Here is a 15455-nt window from a genome sequence, read left to right as displayed (position 1 = left end):
TTCTTTTAGTGAGAATTAATCTCTTTTCACTGCAATGATATAGTACCTTGCTTTCTTTTCTATCAGAGTATGTATGTGTATATATGTTTGTGTGTATGTTTTTTTTTTCTTTTTTCTATTTTGTTTGTCATTACCGTGCGTTTAGAGCATACAGGATGAGCTGAAGCATAAATTCACTGTGCCATCTTGACTGGATAGTCACTGATTTTTTTTTTTTCAATTTGATATTGACATGGTTTAGGAAATAATGTAATTTAACAGCCTGCTTTATTTATAAACGCTTCCAGCCTTTCCACTCATTTTGAGGGAACCCAAGTCACAGAAATTCAGGTGAAGTATAATCACTATCCATTTAGTGATTCCTTTCTTTCTTTAAGGGCATGATAACTCAGTGCTTGAGTTAGAATAGAACAAAGGAGAAATAGCATCTTCGTTTTATTCTGCGCTATATCTTCTGGTTGATGAAAATGGTATCAGATAGTGCTTTACCATGATTCCCTATCTCCACTTTGAGCTATTCCTTTCTTTTGACTGTAATTAAAATTTTTTTTTCTTCCAGGTTTATTGAGATAAAATTGACACGTAACATTGTATTAGTTTAAGACATAAAACATAATGATCATATATATATATACATATACATATAAAATGAAATGATTATCATAGGAAGTTTAGTTAACATCCATCACCTCACATAGTTACGATTTCTTTTCCTTGTGATGAGCACTTTGAAGATTTCTTCTCTTAGCAACTTTCAAATATGCAATTCAGTATTGTTCACTAGTCACTATGCTGTACATTACATCCCCAGAACTTATTTATCTTATAACTGAAAGTTTGTACATTCTGACCACCTTCACCCATTTCTCTCACCTCCCACCCCCTGTCTCTGGCAACCACCAATTTCTTCTCTGTTTCTGTGAGTTGGGGTTTTTTAGATTCTACATGTAAGATCATACTGTATTTGTCTTTCCCTGTGTGTCTTATTTCACTTAGCATAATGCCCTCAAGTTTCATTCATATTATTGCAAATAGCAGGGTTTCCTTCTTTTTTCATGGTTGAATAATATTCCTCTGTGTGTGTGTATGTGTTTGTGTGTGTGGTGTGTGTGTGTGTGTGTGTGTGTATCACATTTTCTTTATCCATTCATCCATTGATGGACACTCTAGATTATTTCCATGTCTTGGCTATTACAAATAATGCTGGAATGAACATGGGGGTACAGGTAGTTCCTTGAGATAGTGATCTTGTTTCTTTTGTATATACACCCAGAAGTGGAATTGCTGGATTATATGGTGGTTCTATTTTTAATTTTTTGAGGAACCTCCATACTGTTTTCACATAGTGGCTACATTAATTACATCCCCATCAACAGTGCAAAAGGGTTCCCTTTTCTCTATATCCTTGCCAACACTTACCTCATTTTGTGTGTGTGTGTGTGTATGAGGTGGTATCTCATTGTGATTTTGATGTGCATTTCCCTGATGATTATTGATGTTGAGCACCTTTTCATGTACCTATTGGCTATTTGTACGTCTTCTTTGGAAAAATGTCTACTTAGTCATTCTGTCTGTTTTTAAATTGAATTTTTTTTTTTTGCTATTGAGTTGTATGAGTTCTTTATATACTTTGGATATTAACCCTTTATTAAATATATGATTTGCAAATATTTTATTCCATACATTAGATTGCCTTTTCATTTTGTTAATGGTTTTCTTTGCTGTACAGAAGCTTTTTAGTTTGATGTAGTCCCACTCATTTTTTTTTTTTTTTGCTTTTATTGTCTTTGCTTTTAGTATCAAATTTAAAAAAAATCATCGCCAAGACCAATGTTAAGGAGCTTACCCTCTATGCTTTATTCTAGGAGTTTTATGGTTTCAGGTCTTAACATTTAAGTCTTTAATCCATTTTAAGTTGATTTTTTTGTATGGTGTAAGAAAGTGGTCTAAGTTCATTCTTTTGCATGTGGCTGGTCCAGTTTTCTCATCACCATTTATTGAAGAGACTGTCATTTTTCCAGTGTATATTTTTGTCTCCTTTGTTGAAAATTAATTGACCATGTAAGCATGGGTTTATTTCTGGGCTCTCTATTCTGTTCTATTTATCTATGTATCTGTGTTTATGGCAGTATCATATTGTTTTAATTATGATAGCTTTGTAATATAGTTTGAAGTCAGGAATTGAGATGCCTCCAGCTTTGTTCTTCTTTCTCAAGATTGCTTTGGCTATTCAGGGTCTTCTGTCTATCAGAGTATTAATAACATTCAGTGTAGCACAACTAGTTATAAGACAGTTATAAGACAGACTTTGATATTTAATCCTCCAAATTGATTGTAAACCCCTTGAGAGCAGTTGATAAACTCACAGATGTATTTAGTTGACTAACTTTGTTTAGGGTTTTGTTTAGTTGCCTTGTGTTCTCCTTGCAAGAATTAGAGGGCTGGCATTGGTCTGTGCAAATGCAGGAGCCAGTCCTGAGTCAATGTATATATGATTTATTCACAGGCTATTTAACATAGACATCAGGCTATGATAACTAAGCGAATTTTATTTTTAGGTGATTTTTCTACCTCCGGTTTTCTTTTCTACCTCTGGTTTTCTCTTCTACCTCTGACTTTCTCATACTTTTAGTTGCAAAAGGTAAAGATTTATTGACATTTTTATTCCCAGTCTTTGCTAACTTCCTGGTTGCAGCTTTTATGTAGAAGGAAGCAATCTTTTCCTCTTTGTCATCATTGTGAAAACTTTTTTCCTTATAATGGAATGTAAGTGGGTATAAGTAGTTCACAGCACATAGTTTAACGTTAATCTGGTTTTACATTTCTTTCTGTCAACATTAAAACAAAGTTTTTACATTATCTGGCAGAAGGTTACTAGCAGATATTTTGTCAGAGTCTTCCTCATTGCCTTAGAGAAACCTAATGCCGAGGGACTGTACACTTTGGGTGACTGCTTGTGAATAGGGTTTTCTTTTGGGAGTAATAGCAAAATATGGTGTGGCTCTTGGGGAGAGGTTGGCTTTTCAGAGCAAAGGCAGGGCAGAACCACCTAGTGATTAAGAGCAAAGACTAAGCTGTGGCTTTGTCACTTACTAGGAAATGACCTAGGACAAATCCCCTACTCTCTTTGAACTGCAAGTGCCTCTTTTATGAAATTAGGATGTTGTGAGGGTGATATGAGCTGATATATATAAAGAATTAAAAGCATGGTACCCTTTACGTAGCAAATAACTCAGTAAATGGCAACTATTGTCATTATAACATTAATGATGATCATGATGATAATCATTATCATCATCATCTTGGGAGAGTCAGGTGAAGTCGACTGATTATGTGCTTTTGTAAGAGTGATTTATTCATTACAACCAGCTAGGTTATCGTGTGGATAAATTTGATCACAATAGAAATAATAATATTTAAGCATAGGTTATTTTATGAAAATACTGAAAAAAGAAACTTTATTATAGCCAATATTATCAATAACTCTGCAAAATAATATGTCAATGCAGTTCTTCCATAGTATTTGTGGCTCATTGAGAAAATCCATGAAGATATCCTCCTTAACAAGTTTTGGTTTCAGGAAAATCAAATTGAGGCAATATAATAAGGTGAGCAGGGAATGTAGGGAACTACACAATTGGAAAAACTAGCTCCAAACTTAACTGGCTGAATGAACACCTCTGCTGAGACACTTTATGACTGTGTTGTATAACATCCCTCAGTTAGCTGTATTGATGTGTGGTGTCCTTTGTGAGGTCATCAATGACATTATCAACAAGACAGAAGCAATGATACTGAGCTAAAGTCAACCACCTACAAAACTCACATCCAAGGGACTGCCAGGCTGCTATCTATACGGGGTGGGCACAGGCATTGTTTAGGTAAATAGAACTAGGTCTCTATTCTCTGTCTCTAATTGTCAGGGAAGCCCAGTTAGCCAGGGGATAGCATGCTATCTCCGGGCTTCTGTTGTGTGATAGGCACCCATATGAACATTTATAGCAGTACTAGGAATGGTGATGCTGAGCTATGACAAAGGGGTGCCTTCCAAGTTGGCTAAATTGCGGTTTTCACCATCAGAACAATCGTGGACATTAGGTTTTTCTTAGGGTTGACTGAATGATGAATGGAAGCCCCAGCCAACATACACCAACTCTTTTGCATAACTTGGGAGAGAGGGGATGGTTGATGCAGAGAAGGGATGGAAAAGAAGAGACCTCTAGCAGTAAAGAACGTACGCATGTGAAATATTTTTCTGGTGAGAATCTTAAAAATAAAGATGAGTCTTAGAATTTAGGAGTTTGTCAGAAAAGAATGAGATCAGAAGAAAAATAAAATTTTAAGAAATGCCAGCTTTTATTTTAGTATATAATTTATAGTATTCCAAAATGGATTTTCTGTAGAGTCATAGTTACCAACTGCATTTGAAATTCTTTGATTTAGGATAGTTATGCTAATAGATTCTATTCAGTCAACATGAACTCAAACTTTTTTTTTTAATATATAAATTTATTTATTTATTTATTTATTTATTTATTTATTTTTGGCTATGTTGGGTCTGCATTGCTGCACGTGGGCTTCCTCTAGTTATGGCGAGTGGGGGCTACTTTTTGTTGCGGTGCACAGGCTTCCCACTGTGGTGGCTTCCTTTGTTGCAGAGCACAGGCTCTAGGTGCCCGGGCTTCAGTAGTTGCGGCACATGGGCTCAGTAGTTGTGGCTCGCGGGCTCTAGAGCTCAGGCTCAGTAGTTGTGGCACACAGGCTGAGTTGCTCCGCAGCATGTGGGATCTTCCCAGACCAGGGATCGAACCCGTGTCCCCTGCATTAGCAGGCAGATTCTTAACCACTGTGCAACCAGGGAAGTCCCTGAACTCAAACATTTTAACTGTATCATAATTTACGTTGAGATACTATATGTTTTTTACTATCCTAGGTTAAAATTGACTTCATATTAAATAATTTGAGTTGTGAGATATCTGTAAAGCATAACGTATGTTGTCCAGACAGGTCAGAACTCCACCCATTCAGGAAAGTAGGGTAGTGGCTTCCCTGTAACACGTGGGTGTGCCAGCTGCTTTTGTAAGTGAAAGACTTAGGCAGGTCAAATTGCTTAATATCAACTCTAAGTTAGAATTGTTTTTAGGTGATCACACAGTGTTATCGTTTTTTTGTTTTTTTTTGTTTGTTTGTTTAGCAGAATAAAAGGGAGTAAGATGTTTTTCGTTGGAATTTTTATTTTTTATTTATTTTATTTTATTTTTTTGGCTTCTGAAAAAGTTAGACTATTTAAGTCCTCAAAAAAAAAAAAAATTAAGAAATTCCATCAATCCAATAGTGGAATTTTTTTTTTTTTTAACAAATGAGAAGAAAGAAAGTCAAGAGCTAACGCAGTACAAGACTTTATTTAGAAATATACAGTGAGCATGAAGGAGTGCTTGATCTGGAGGGTTTCCCCTTGAAATTTTGGTGCCATGCAACTCTGGCTAGAAGAGACCTTTTTTTTTTTTTTTTTAAGTTCCCTTAATGAAAGGAATTATAGCAGTGTTATCTCTGTCATTTCGTAGAAGGATCATGTCATGGTTTTCTTTTACTTTTTATCTGTAAAGTGTAGACTCTTCCAGGGATAGAAATGTAAATGTGTTGGCTTTTGGTTTTAGTGAGAGCTTTATTCGGAAGGGGAAAACTCAGGAAGGGAGTTGTACCAGAGTGGAATTCAACACTTGCCAAAGAACCCAAAGCAAGCATGAGGTTCATTGTCCTGTTGAGTGACAGAAGACTTCCACCAGTTCTTTTTGTGGAGGGGATTAGTGGTTGAACAAATTTGCAAGTACAGCATGCAGTCTTGTCAGGTACACATTTCTTTTCACAGCTCTCTTGACTTTATACTATGTAAATAACCTCAGTTGTCTCTGAATTTTTCTTTCTTTAATTCCTATTGGATGGTCAGTTTATAAAGTCAGTTTCCTAGGTTTTTTTGTGTATTGTTTTTGAATTGTGGTATACAAATTGGTTTGTTAATAAATTCCTTATTTTGTGTTTTCTTTTCTAGTTTAACATAATTTCATAATCTAGGCAGTCTCTTTTTGTTATTGGATTATTATGTGATAAAAATCCCAAATAACTTTTTTGTTTCTTTTTTTGTCTCTGTAGGCTAAGAAATGGCATTTCAAAAGGCAGTGAAAGGGACTATTCTTGTTGGAGGAGGAGCTCTTGCAACTGTTCTAGGCCTTTCTCAGTTTGCTTATTACAGAAGGAAGCAAGTAAGTAACTGTACATGTATCGATTATAATATGAAACAAATCTGTTAAAGAACTGTGTATGGGGCATGCGTAGGCTAATGGTATTGTTTAGAAATTACTGTCTCAGCTTGATCTGAAAGACACTAATTTAGAATACTGCCTTAATGATCCTTGAGAACTGTGTGTATCTCATTTTTTAAAAAGTAAATTTCTTTGTCAGAAAGCATTATATTATTTAGCCTCTGTTTTAGCTCTTTGGTTTTAAAAGACTGCTTCATTTCTGAGTGCCAGGGTTTATTCATTTATACTTTCCTTGTCTAATTCATCCAAATGTCTGGATACCTTCTATGTTCCTGCCAAGAGTTTGTCTTATTAGAAGGCAGGCAGCTGAGAAAGGAAGTGGAAAAGAAAGAGCCTATACAAAAGGCTCAATTCGGAATCTTGGGTTTATTTCTGAAAGGTTTAGTTACTTATGTAGTATTATTACTTTATACTGGGTAAAATTTTTAGTGGGAGAAAGCTATGAAAATGAGATTTGTATGAAGTTTCCAAATAATTTAAAGGGTTCAGTTTATTTTCATTTTGTTTTTTTTCCCCTTTGCACTACAACTATGCCTTCCCATAGTTCAAACTGATGCCAGGAAATAACTTTGGTGAATGGTTTTGTTCTTTTCAGCCTTGAAATACTAACCTCAGTAGTTAGTATTAATCTCCTGTTCCCCCTTCCCTATGTCATTAGGGCATTTTGTGATACCAGTTGGTTGGTGCATTCCCGATTCAAAGATGGAGGTGAAGGAATTTGGGAAGCTATTTGTAGCTGGGCTATCTATGAACTACTCACATCCTACATTTTTGTGAGAACCTTTAAGCCCTGCCTGGGCTGTCTTGTACATGTTGTTTCTGTTTCTTTGTGCTACATGGTGGTGGAGCCAGCCACGTTGCTTGGAGTCCCATGTCCTGAATCGGAAATACCATGTTAAAAACACATATTAAGAAGGATCAATTTGCTGGCTTATAAATAAAAAAGAAGCTAATTTCTAGTGCTACCTCCTAAAGATGGACGATATTGAATAGGTTGTGCTGGTTTTTTTCATTCTTAACTGTGAGCACATTACTCTTAAGGTTTCCCTAGGTATACATGTTGCAGGTATTACTGACTTGTTATTGAAGCTCATTCTCACCTGCTGAACATGCTTGATGCACTATTTCTTTTAAAATGTTTCCTTGGTTCCTTAAAAGTAAGTGTGAAAAGATGTTGGCTTTGCTCAGGCTATTTTAGAAGTGCAGTTCTGTTTGGGACATGGACTTTAACAGATTAGATTACTTCTGCCATCTTTCACCAGTGGTATCTAAAACGATATTGGAAAATGCCAGTGCCAAAGGTCACGATGTCTAATATGGTAAGTTGTTGCTAAATTTGTACATGGTTCATGTCTGTTAACAATCGTAAGCATGTTCTATTTCCGAGTTTATAACTTAACTTTGTACCTAGGGAATACTGTTTCAGAAATATATTTTGTTGTCGTCGTTGTTTGACTTCTCTTTTACTTCACAGAATAGAATAAGCAGTTGATACTGCCTCCAATCCATCAAGTTAGGGGTTAATTTTAGTCAGTAAAATCAAGCAAAACAAGGGTCTATTGATTCCTGGGACATTTTGTCATTTTCTCCTTCCTAAGTTAGACATCCTGAGCACCCTAATAGCCAAATGAAACAGATACCAGCAGTTTCAAGTCATTTATAATTTTAATCTGACAAGTTCTTTTGAGAAAAATCACCATAGGCATATTCAATCAATGAGTTGCATAAGACATATGCCCAAGTGTGTGTATTCTTTTTGTAGTGATTCCTGTCCCTTTAAGCCACTGCTATGAGCATATTTTGGGTAGCAGTTTTGGATGTAGCCATGGGGATTGGCAAAAAAAGAGAGGGGTGTGTGAGGGGGGAGAGAAGACCAGCTCAGTTGAACCATTCACATAAAATGACCACAGGCCTCAGCTGTCCTCTCTCAGAGAATATCTGCCAATCAGAGCCATTCTAGGGGAGGAAATTTTCCTGACTTCAATAAGTCAAGGAAAAAACTGCCCCTTGACACCCATTATTTGGCAACATTTTATAGAAGCTGTGACCTTAAATGTGACTAGGCATGCTCTATTTCTCCAGAGAGCAGTGCTTAAAGTATTGGCTTGTGTTTTTATCTTTTTTCCAGTTTTATGAAATGATTCCAACCGATAAACTGTCCTCCTTTAAGAATAAGTTGGTTTTGAAAGCCCAAGGTACTGATGGCTGAGAAAACTGGCTGCTGGCTTTTAAGCTTAGGCACATTTTGCTGGCATTCCTGCACTCGAAGCTCTGCATCCCCTGGCCCCTAGCTTGTGCTCATTTGATATTCCTGGTGCAAAGCTTCCTTCCTAAAATACAGGCAGAGGTCGTATTCCAAATACAAACGGGTTGATTGTTAAAGTCGGTCAGTTGTTTCAGCACCTTTGGTGACGGGATAGTGCTGTAAGTGTTTAGCTGCCAGGTCGGCTCACAAAACCCTTTTAAATTAGCTTGTATTTGCAAGGAAAAGAATAAAAGGAAAACTATTGTATATACTTTTTTGATTAATTAAACGGAAAACACAATGAAATCCACTAAGATGTGGTTCACTTACCTTTTACTCAGTTGCTTGAATAAAAGCTACTGTAGGTGAGGAAATAGAGACATTCGTGAAGACTGGCATTTCTTGTGGGCAGGTTGGACGTTAGAGGTGACAGCAAAGATTTTTTTGTTCCACTTTACTTCATGGTGTGGCTTTTCTTCATGCGAGCATGCTATTAACATTTATGGTATGTTTTTCAGTGGTGAAGAGTCTCCACTGTTGACCCAAGTGAGGCCTAGAGATTTTTTTTCTTTTGAGATAAATAAGGTCAGATTTAGAAAGGATGGAGATCATGGCCTAAGGAGAGAGCTGTTATTATTGTTGTTGTTGTTGTTATTATTATTATTATATTTTGGAGCTGGGCAACCTAAATCTTCAATTCCAGCGAGGAAGCTGATGGGGGAGAGAAGATGAATGGAACGTTGGCCTCTTTTGACTGTGTCCACCTGCAGGGAAGGAGGTTTGTGACCACAAATGGCATCCACACTCCAGGCCCCCTCCAGTGATACATGCAGGATTTTTCTGAGTAGTCTTGGAGAGGCTTCCTATTCATTCCATTTTCCCTCTCTTTTTATTTCCTCACCCACACGTAGGTGACTAAGTTTCCACAAAGCCTTCTTGATTTTTCCTTTCCCCAGACCAGCCATATGCCGAGGAACAGGAGGCCGTGTAGTGGGATATAAACTTCCCAGCACTATCTTAAATCCCACCAGGGATGTAGCAAGCAAACACCCCTGCAGTGGTGTGCAGATTTTCAAGAGTAAGGTATTTGTCATTCACTGTTTAGTATAGGTCTGTTTAATAATAAACTTTTCATTGGAAGGGACCTAGAACACATCCAGTCCTCCTCTCTGGACAGTTTGCTTTTCTCGGGGTTCCTTACTATCTAGTGAAAGGGAAGTGTTACTTCATGGGACAGCTTCCTTTTCTAATTCCAAGCTGGTGGGAGAATGGAGTTTAAATTAGGAGAGAGGGCCCAGGCAAGGTAGCTTCAGAGGCGGTAAACCTTAGCAAGGAACAGTGGTGGAGAGCGTTACAGTCAGGGCTGCAGGAGGGTTCCTCAGGGGGGTGGGAAGAATGGGGGCAAAACTAGGGTAGGATTGCAAACTTTTAACTGAGGGCTGCCTCGGGCTTTTGTCTTTTCATTAGACACTGAAGGCCTTCTTTTGGAAACTTCAAAAAATTTTAAACTCCACATTTCTTTCATACCTTCTAGGTCCTAGCTGGAAACTGGTGTAACAGTGTGGGCTTCTTTTTAACCCCAGCGGTGTGGTGGATGTAACAAAGATCTGTTTAGGTCTGAGGGTGGCCCTGTCATGTAGCACGCGCTCAGAGTGTTCCTTCCATTACCCACTCTGGAGGTGTGGTGGGCTTTGTGAGCCAGCTCTGAGGTGAAGCCTGAGAACCACAGAGAGCTTTCTCAAAGCCCAGATGTGAATGTTTTTTTCTTCTTGTCTGCACCATGCATAGGCAGGGAGTCTCTTTTCAGTGTGAGGAGTGATATTATTAGAATCAAGGAAATGAGAGTTTCTCATTGATGTTCTGTTCATCAGTAACGTAACAGAAAGGACGAGAACACGATCTTTGGAGCGTCTTTGCAGGCTGTCTGCATCTGACACCCAGCTCTGCTTCTGAACAGCTGAGTGACTATGGGCAATTTTCAATTCTCTAGGCCTCATTTTTCCCGCATCTGCAAGATGGGGAGAACAGTGGTACTTCCCTCATAGGACTGTCGATGAGCAGTAGAGCCTGGGAGAATTCCTGGAATATAGTAAACTTGCCAAATGTGTTAGTTATTCCCAGGTGATATGAATATAAAGTGTGAATAACTATATGAATATATAGTTAACACAAAAGTTGCTCTCATCTTTGGAGACCCTTGGGTTCAGGGATACCGTGTTAAGACTTTGAGGTTTAGTAGCAAATGGCCTGTCCTTCATCTGAACTTGTAGGAGAATGGCTACAAACGGTCACACAAACACCCTTCTGGTTTCTCTTCTACTTGATTCCTGATCTGAAGATGAGCCAATAACAAGGTAGACAACCCCAATTATTGGCTTAAACTTTCTTCCTGTTGTAAGTAATAAATTCCTTGAAGTTCCCACGGTGTTTTTTTTTTTCTATTTAAGCTTATATAATTTATGGCAGACTTGATTTATATGGTGATATGTTCCTAAAAAGTTATGTGAATATAGTCTTTTTTATAAATTAATGAATATATAGTACAACACTATTTGCTGTAATTCTATGGTGAAACAATTTAGAAAGCTCTGTTTTTTTGGGGGGGGTGTAAACCTGGTTTTTGAGGGTAAATCAGAATTTAGCTTGAAGGGGAATACAATTAAACTTATTCTTTCCTAAAGCCAATGATGTAGTAATATTTGTTAATGACAGGATCTTCATGCTTTGCAAAATAGCCTCTCACTTTGTAAGAGACAGCCTATGCTTTGAGTGGATTACTAAAGGCTATAGTTTACTTTGTTATGCATGGTAATTAAGGGAACATGAAAAACACGATAGTGGTGATGTTAGTGAGTTGATAGCATTAGGTGAGTTGAATTATAGGTAAACCTATGTACCGCCTTTGTGAGGAAATATACCACCTTTGAGAGGCAAAGTGATGCATGAAAGATAAAATCCATAGGAATTTTGAGAACATTGTTTTAATCTCAGTCTCTCCCTCTCAATACATTATTTGTAAGAGATCCTAGTAAACAAGGGTCTTTTGATTGGTAGTACCAATGACCCAAAATTCAAAAGATAGGATTGGTGCAGCAGCAAAAAAAATGGAATGATTAGTCAGAGTAAGATCTACTTTGGGGGTTATTTTAATGGATCCTCAAATGAAAAGATATTTTGCTCCCTGAATGTGTCTGTTAAACAAGTGTGGCCGGGTTTTGGTGAGCTTGTTACGGTGCACAGGTTATGAAAGTTTCCAGGACTCTAGTTTCTTTATAAGGTAAGGATACTGTCACTTTACTCCCAGGCTTTTCCCCCCTGCCAAACACTAACCAGTTCAGAATATACAAGATAATGATCACAGTACCTGACACGTTAGCAGGTCTTTAGTATCTATTATACTTCTTTCTTTTCCCTGATATAAGATATAAAAAATTTGAAATAGACCTAGCCTTTGGCGTAATAAGAAAGATACAACACCAGGTTTCTTTAAATAGCTGAGCTTTTGATTGGCATAATGCTGCTTACATTAACTGCTGGCCAGAGAAACTGGTAGAGGTTAGAGAAACCGTAAGTTGAGATGAATATCAATCAAAGAGAAATCAAAATTATCAGCACAACCAATCAAAATCATAAGCACACTAAATACTAGTGAGGTTGTGGAGCTACAGGAACCCTCATTCATTGTTGGTGGGAATGCAAAATGACACAGCCACTTTGGAATGCCATAGTTGGGTGGTTTCTTACGAAACTAAACATATTCTCACCATATGATCCAGCAGTCACGCCTATTGATATTTACCCAAAGGAGCTGAAAACTTATGTCCACACAAAAACCTGCAAATGGATATTTATAGTAGCTTTATTCGTAATTGCCAAAACTTGGAATCAATCAAAATGGCCTTCAGTAGGCGAATGAATAAATAAACTGTGGTCCATCCACACAATGGAACATTATTCTGCACTAAAAAGAAATGAGCCATCAAGCCATGAGGAGACATGGAGGAACCTTAATGCGTATTACTCAGTGAAAGAAGCCAATCTGAAAGGGCTACACTCTGTATGAATCCAACCATATGACATTCCAGAAAGGGCAAAACTTTGGTGACAGTAAAAAGATCAGTGGTTGCCAGGGATGTATGCAGGGAGATGAATAGGCAGATCACAGAGGATTTTTAGGGCAATGAAAATACTTTGTGTGTGATACTGTGGTGATGGATACATGTCATTATACATTGTCCAAAACCATAGAATGTCCAACGCCAAGAGTGAACCCTTAAGTAAACTATTGACTTTGGGTGATTATGATGTATCAATGTAGGTTCATCTTTGGTCAAAAATGTGCCACTCTGGTGAGTGATGTTGATAATGGGGGAGGCTGTGAGTATGTGGGGCAGGAGGTATATGGGAAATCTCTGGAACGTCCTCTCAATTTTTTTTGTAAAACTAAAAGTGCTTTAAATTTTTTTTAAGTTATACTTAAAATCATAAGCATAGCATCTAGGACAAGATGTCAACTGAGAAAATTTCAATTGTAAAAATTCTACTTAAGTATCACTTTTCAATAGTATCTTTGATTGAATATAACTATTTTTTGAATGCACTTAGTATCTTTAAGAATTTAACCTCAGTTGTAAACATTCTTCTGGCTCCTAAGCTAAAGAGTATCTGTGGGTTTGAAATTCAGTAGAAATCTTCCTGAGCACTAATGTAGCTGAAATTATCACGTGACACGTTGGCTTTCTGCTTACCAGATTGCTTTTAACTTTGTGAGGCAGTTCTGGCTACCAGACTTGTTTGTTCTCTCTGAGTAAACAGTCTTACATCTCCAGAGGCATTTTTCATAGGTTCATAAACAGCATTTCTCTTAAAAAAATCTTATAAAAGTGCTGTAACAGGAACTGTTCTTAAACAGTCTACATTTTTGTTGATTTTAATGTTTAGGTGGGAACTGTAGTGTTAGAGACCACATGAAGAATGTATTTTTAGGAGGAGAAAGGACTAGTGGTTGAATAATAGGCTTCAGGGTTCATCTGCCTGCTTAGAGAGCTGTCAGCATTAGCATTACGTCAAACATGAAGGAAGAAATGTCTCTGCACCATGGTTTGCTGGGGCTTGCATTTGCTTATCTGTCCTTCTGGAGCTTTATCTCTATGGATTTATTTTTCTATATATGGTGGGGTCTAACCCGTCAGAGGAAGATTCTGGACTGTATACAAAGTATGGGAATTGCAAATCTTGGGTTGTAATGCTAAATATATCTCATATTTGTGTATTAAGTGGAGTAAGCTAATTGGTGTAATAAGCAGCTCCCAAAGCTCAGTGGCTTATAATGAAGGTTTCTTTCTTGCTCACATTACACTTCAGTGTGGATAGGTGGGGAATTGTTTCTTGTAGTTATTCACGGACCTATGTCCCTTTATTCTAGTGGCTTCTCCATGTTTTATAGCTTTTTGACCCACTGGATCATTTCTAGCCAACTGTAAGGGAGGGTGGGAAGTGTAATCCAGCAGTGTTCTCTGGAAGAAGAGAAAAAGTTTTAAGCATCCAGCCATTAAATCTGTGTCCTGACTTTAATTTCTAATCAGTTTGACAAATAAGCTGCATTTTTTTGATGACAGTTTTATTGTTAGAGTTTATGCCAAAGACTGTATAATTCATTTTCTTCTCTTGTTTAGAACCCTGTGCCTAGATTCCTGGAAGAATTGTTTTTCTCCTAAAAACACAACTAAATATGTTGGGGCTGTGTCTGATATCTAAAGCTTGATGAGGATTCTGAGCACATTGTATTTTCCATAAGGCGAGTTGAAACTAACTCTATATGGTTAACCATTTCTCAGAGGCATGTTTCATGAAAGTACTGAAATTATGCAGACAGAGCTGGAAATGTTCTTTGAAGTGCATCCTATCATTTTCCTTATAATTTTGGTTTTTATTTAACACTTAGCTCCCAAAGTGGGGCCATGGCAATATCTTTGAGTTATAACTCACATCAGGCCTTCGAGGAGTTTGTGATGCTATTTTATTGCTGGCATACAAAATCCGCGAGGTTAACTGTACTGCGATAGGTCACACAGTGAGTCAACGACTGAGCTATGATTAGCGTTGACAGCTGGTGAGCTTGTAGGCTGTTGCTAACTGAGCAACATTGACATTCATTTTGATTTGACTTTGCATTTCACTTTCAACTATTTATCCATTTTAAGGCCTCCTTAAGAAACTTTTTAGGGATATTGTGGGACTGAGGAAACTTTCTAGAAATGCTTTGGGAAAAGTCTACTAGCTTCCCTCTCCAGCTTAATAGTTACATTGTGTTAATGCTAAGTAGGCCCCCTTTTGGTAGAGTTTGCAAATTAAGAAAATAGATGCTTTAAGATGTTAGGCGATGTTAGGCAAAATAATTTTACATGCTTTATTTCAAAATCTGTGATTTTTCAACAAAGAAGTTCTGAGATCCAATTATATGCTTGTGAGTATAAACTAGAAAAATTATAAATGTGTATATATTTGATGAAATAATTCACAGAGAAATGGAAAACGTGCATCACAAATTATACCCCAAACTATTGTTGAACTTAAAATTAAAATGCAGCCAAGGGCCATCTGGATTATGAAACTTGGAAATGGTCCTTTGGCTCATTGGGTCAGCATTTTATTCACCTGAGAGGGATGGGGGGGGAAAGTGAGTCCCATTTCAGTTCTGTATCCATTTCCAAATGTATGTGTTAGGGAGGTTTTTAAGGAAAAGTGCTATTTCGTGGAACCCTGGCTGTCACTGCCCGGTGTGGTTGGCCATGGGCAAAGCAGGTTCCCTCAGACTTCTGATTCCACTGGCTGCCATCAGCTGTTCCCTGCATTGCTGGTGCCGGCGAGGCAGGTGGATCTAGGGCCCT

The 15455-nt window shown here is 37.6% G+C and overlaps 1 protein-coding gene across 5 annotated transcripts in view; it reads left to right on the top strand.

The window, feature by feature from the left end:
* GPD2 (glycerol-3-phosphate dehydrogenase 2) overlaps positions 1–15455 on the top strand; it is a 145599-nt gene that overhangs the window by 32556 nt on the left and 97588 nt on the right. For all 5 annotated transcript variants that reach the window (XM_082395739.1, XM_082395740.1, XM_082395742.1 and 2 more), the window contains exon 2: positions 6151–6260. In XM_082395739.1, coding sequence (XP_082251865.1) covers positions 6159–6260 — 102 coding nt within the window. In that variant the 5' untranslated portion in view covers positions 6151–6158. The remainder of the gene's footprint in view (positions 1–6150; positions 6261–15455) is intronic.

This window comes from Balaenoptera borealis (genome assembly GCF_965194805.1).
Source record: "Balaenoptera borealis genome assembly, chromosome: 6".
Classification (NCBI taxonomy): domain Eukaryota; kingdom Metazoa; phylum Chordata; class Mammalia; order Artiodactyla; family Balaenopteridae; genus Balaenoptera; species Balaenoptera borealis.
The sequence above is the reverse complement of the archived record's forward strand: the minus strand, read 5'-3'. Positions and strand labels throughout refer to the sequence as shown.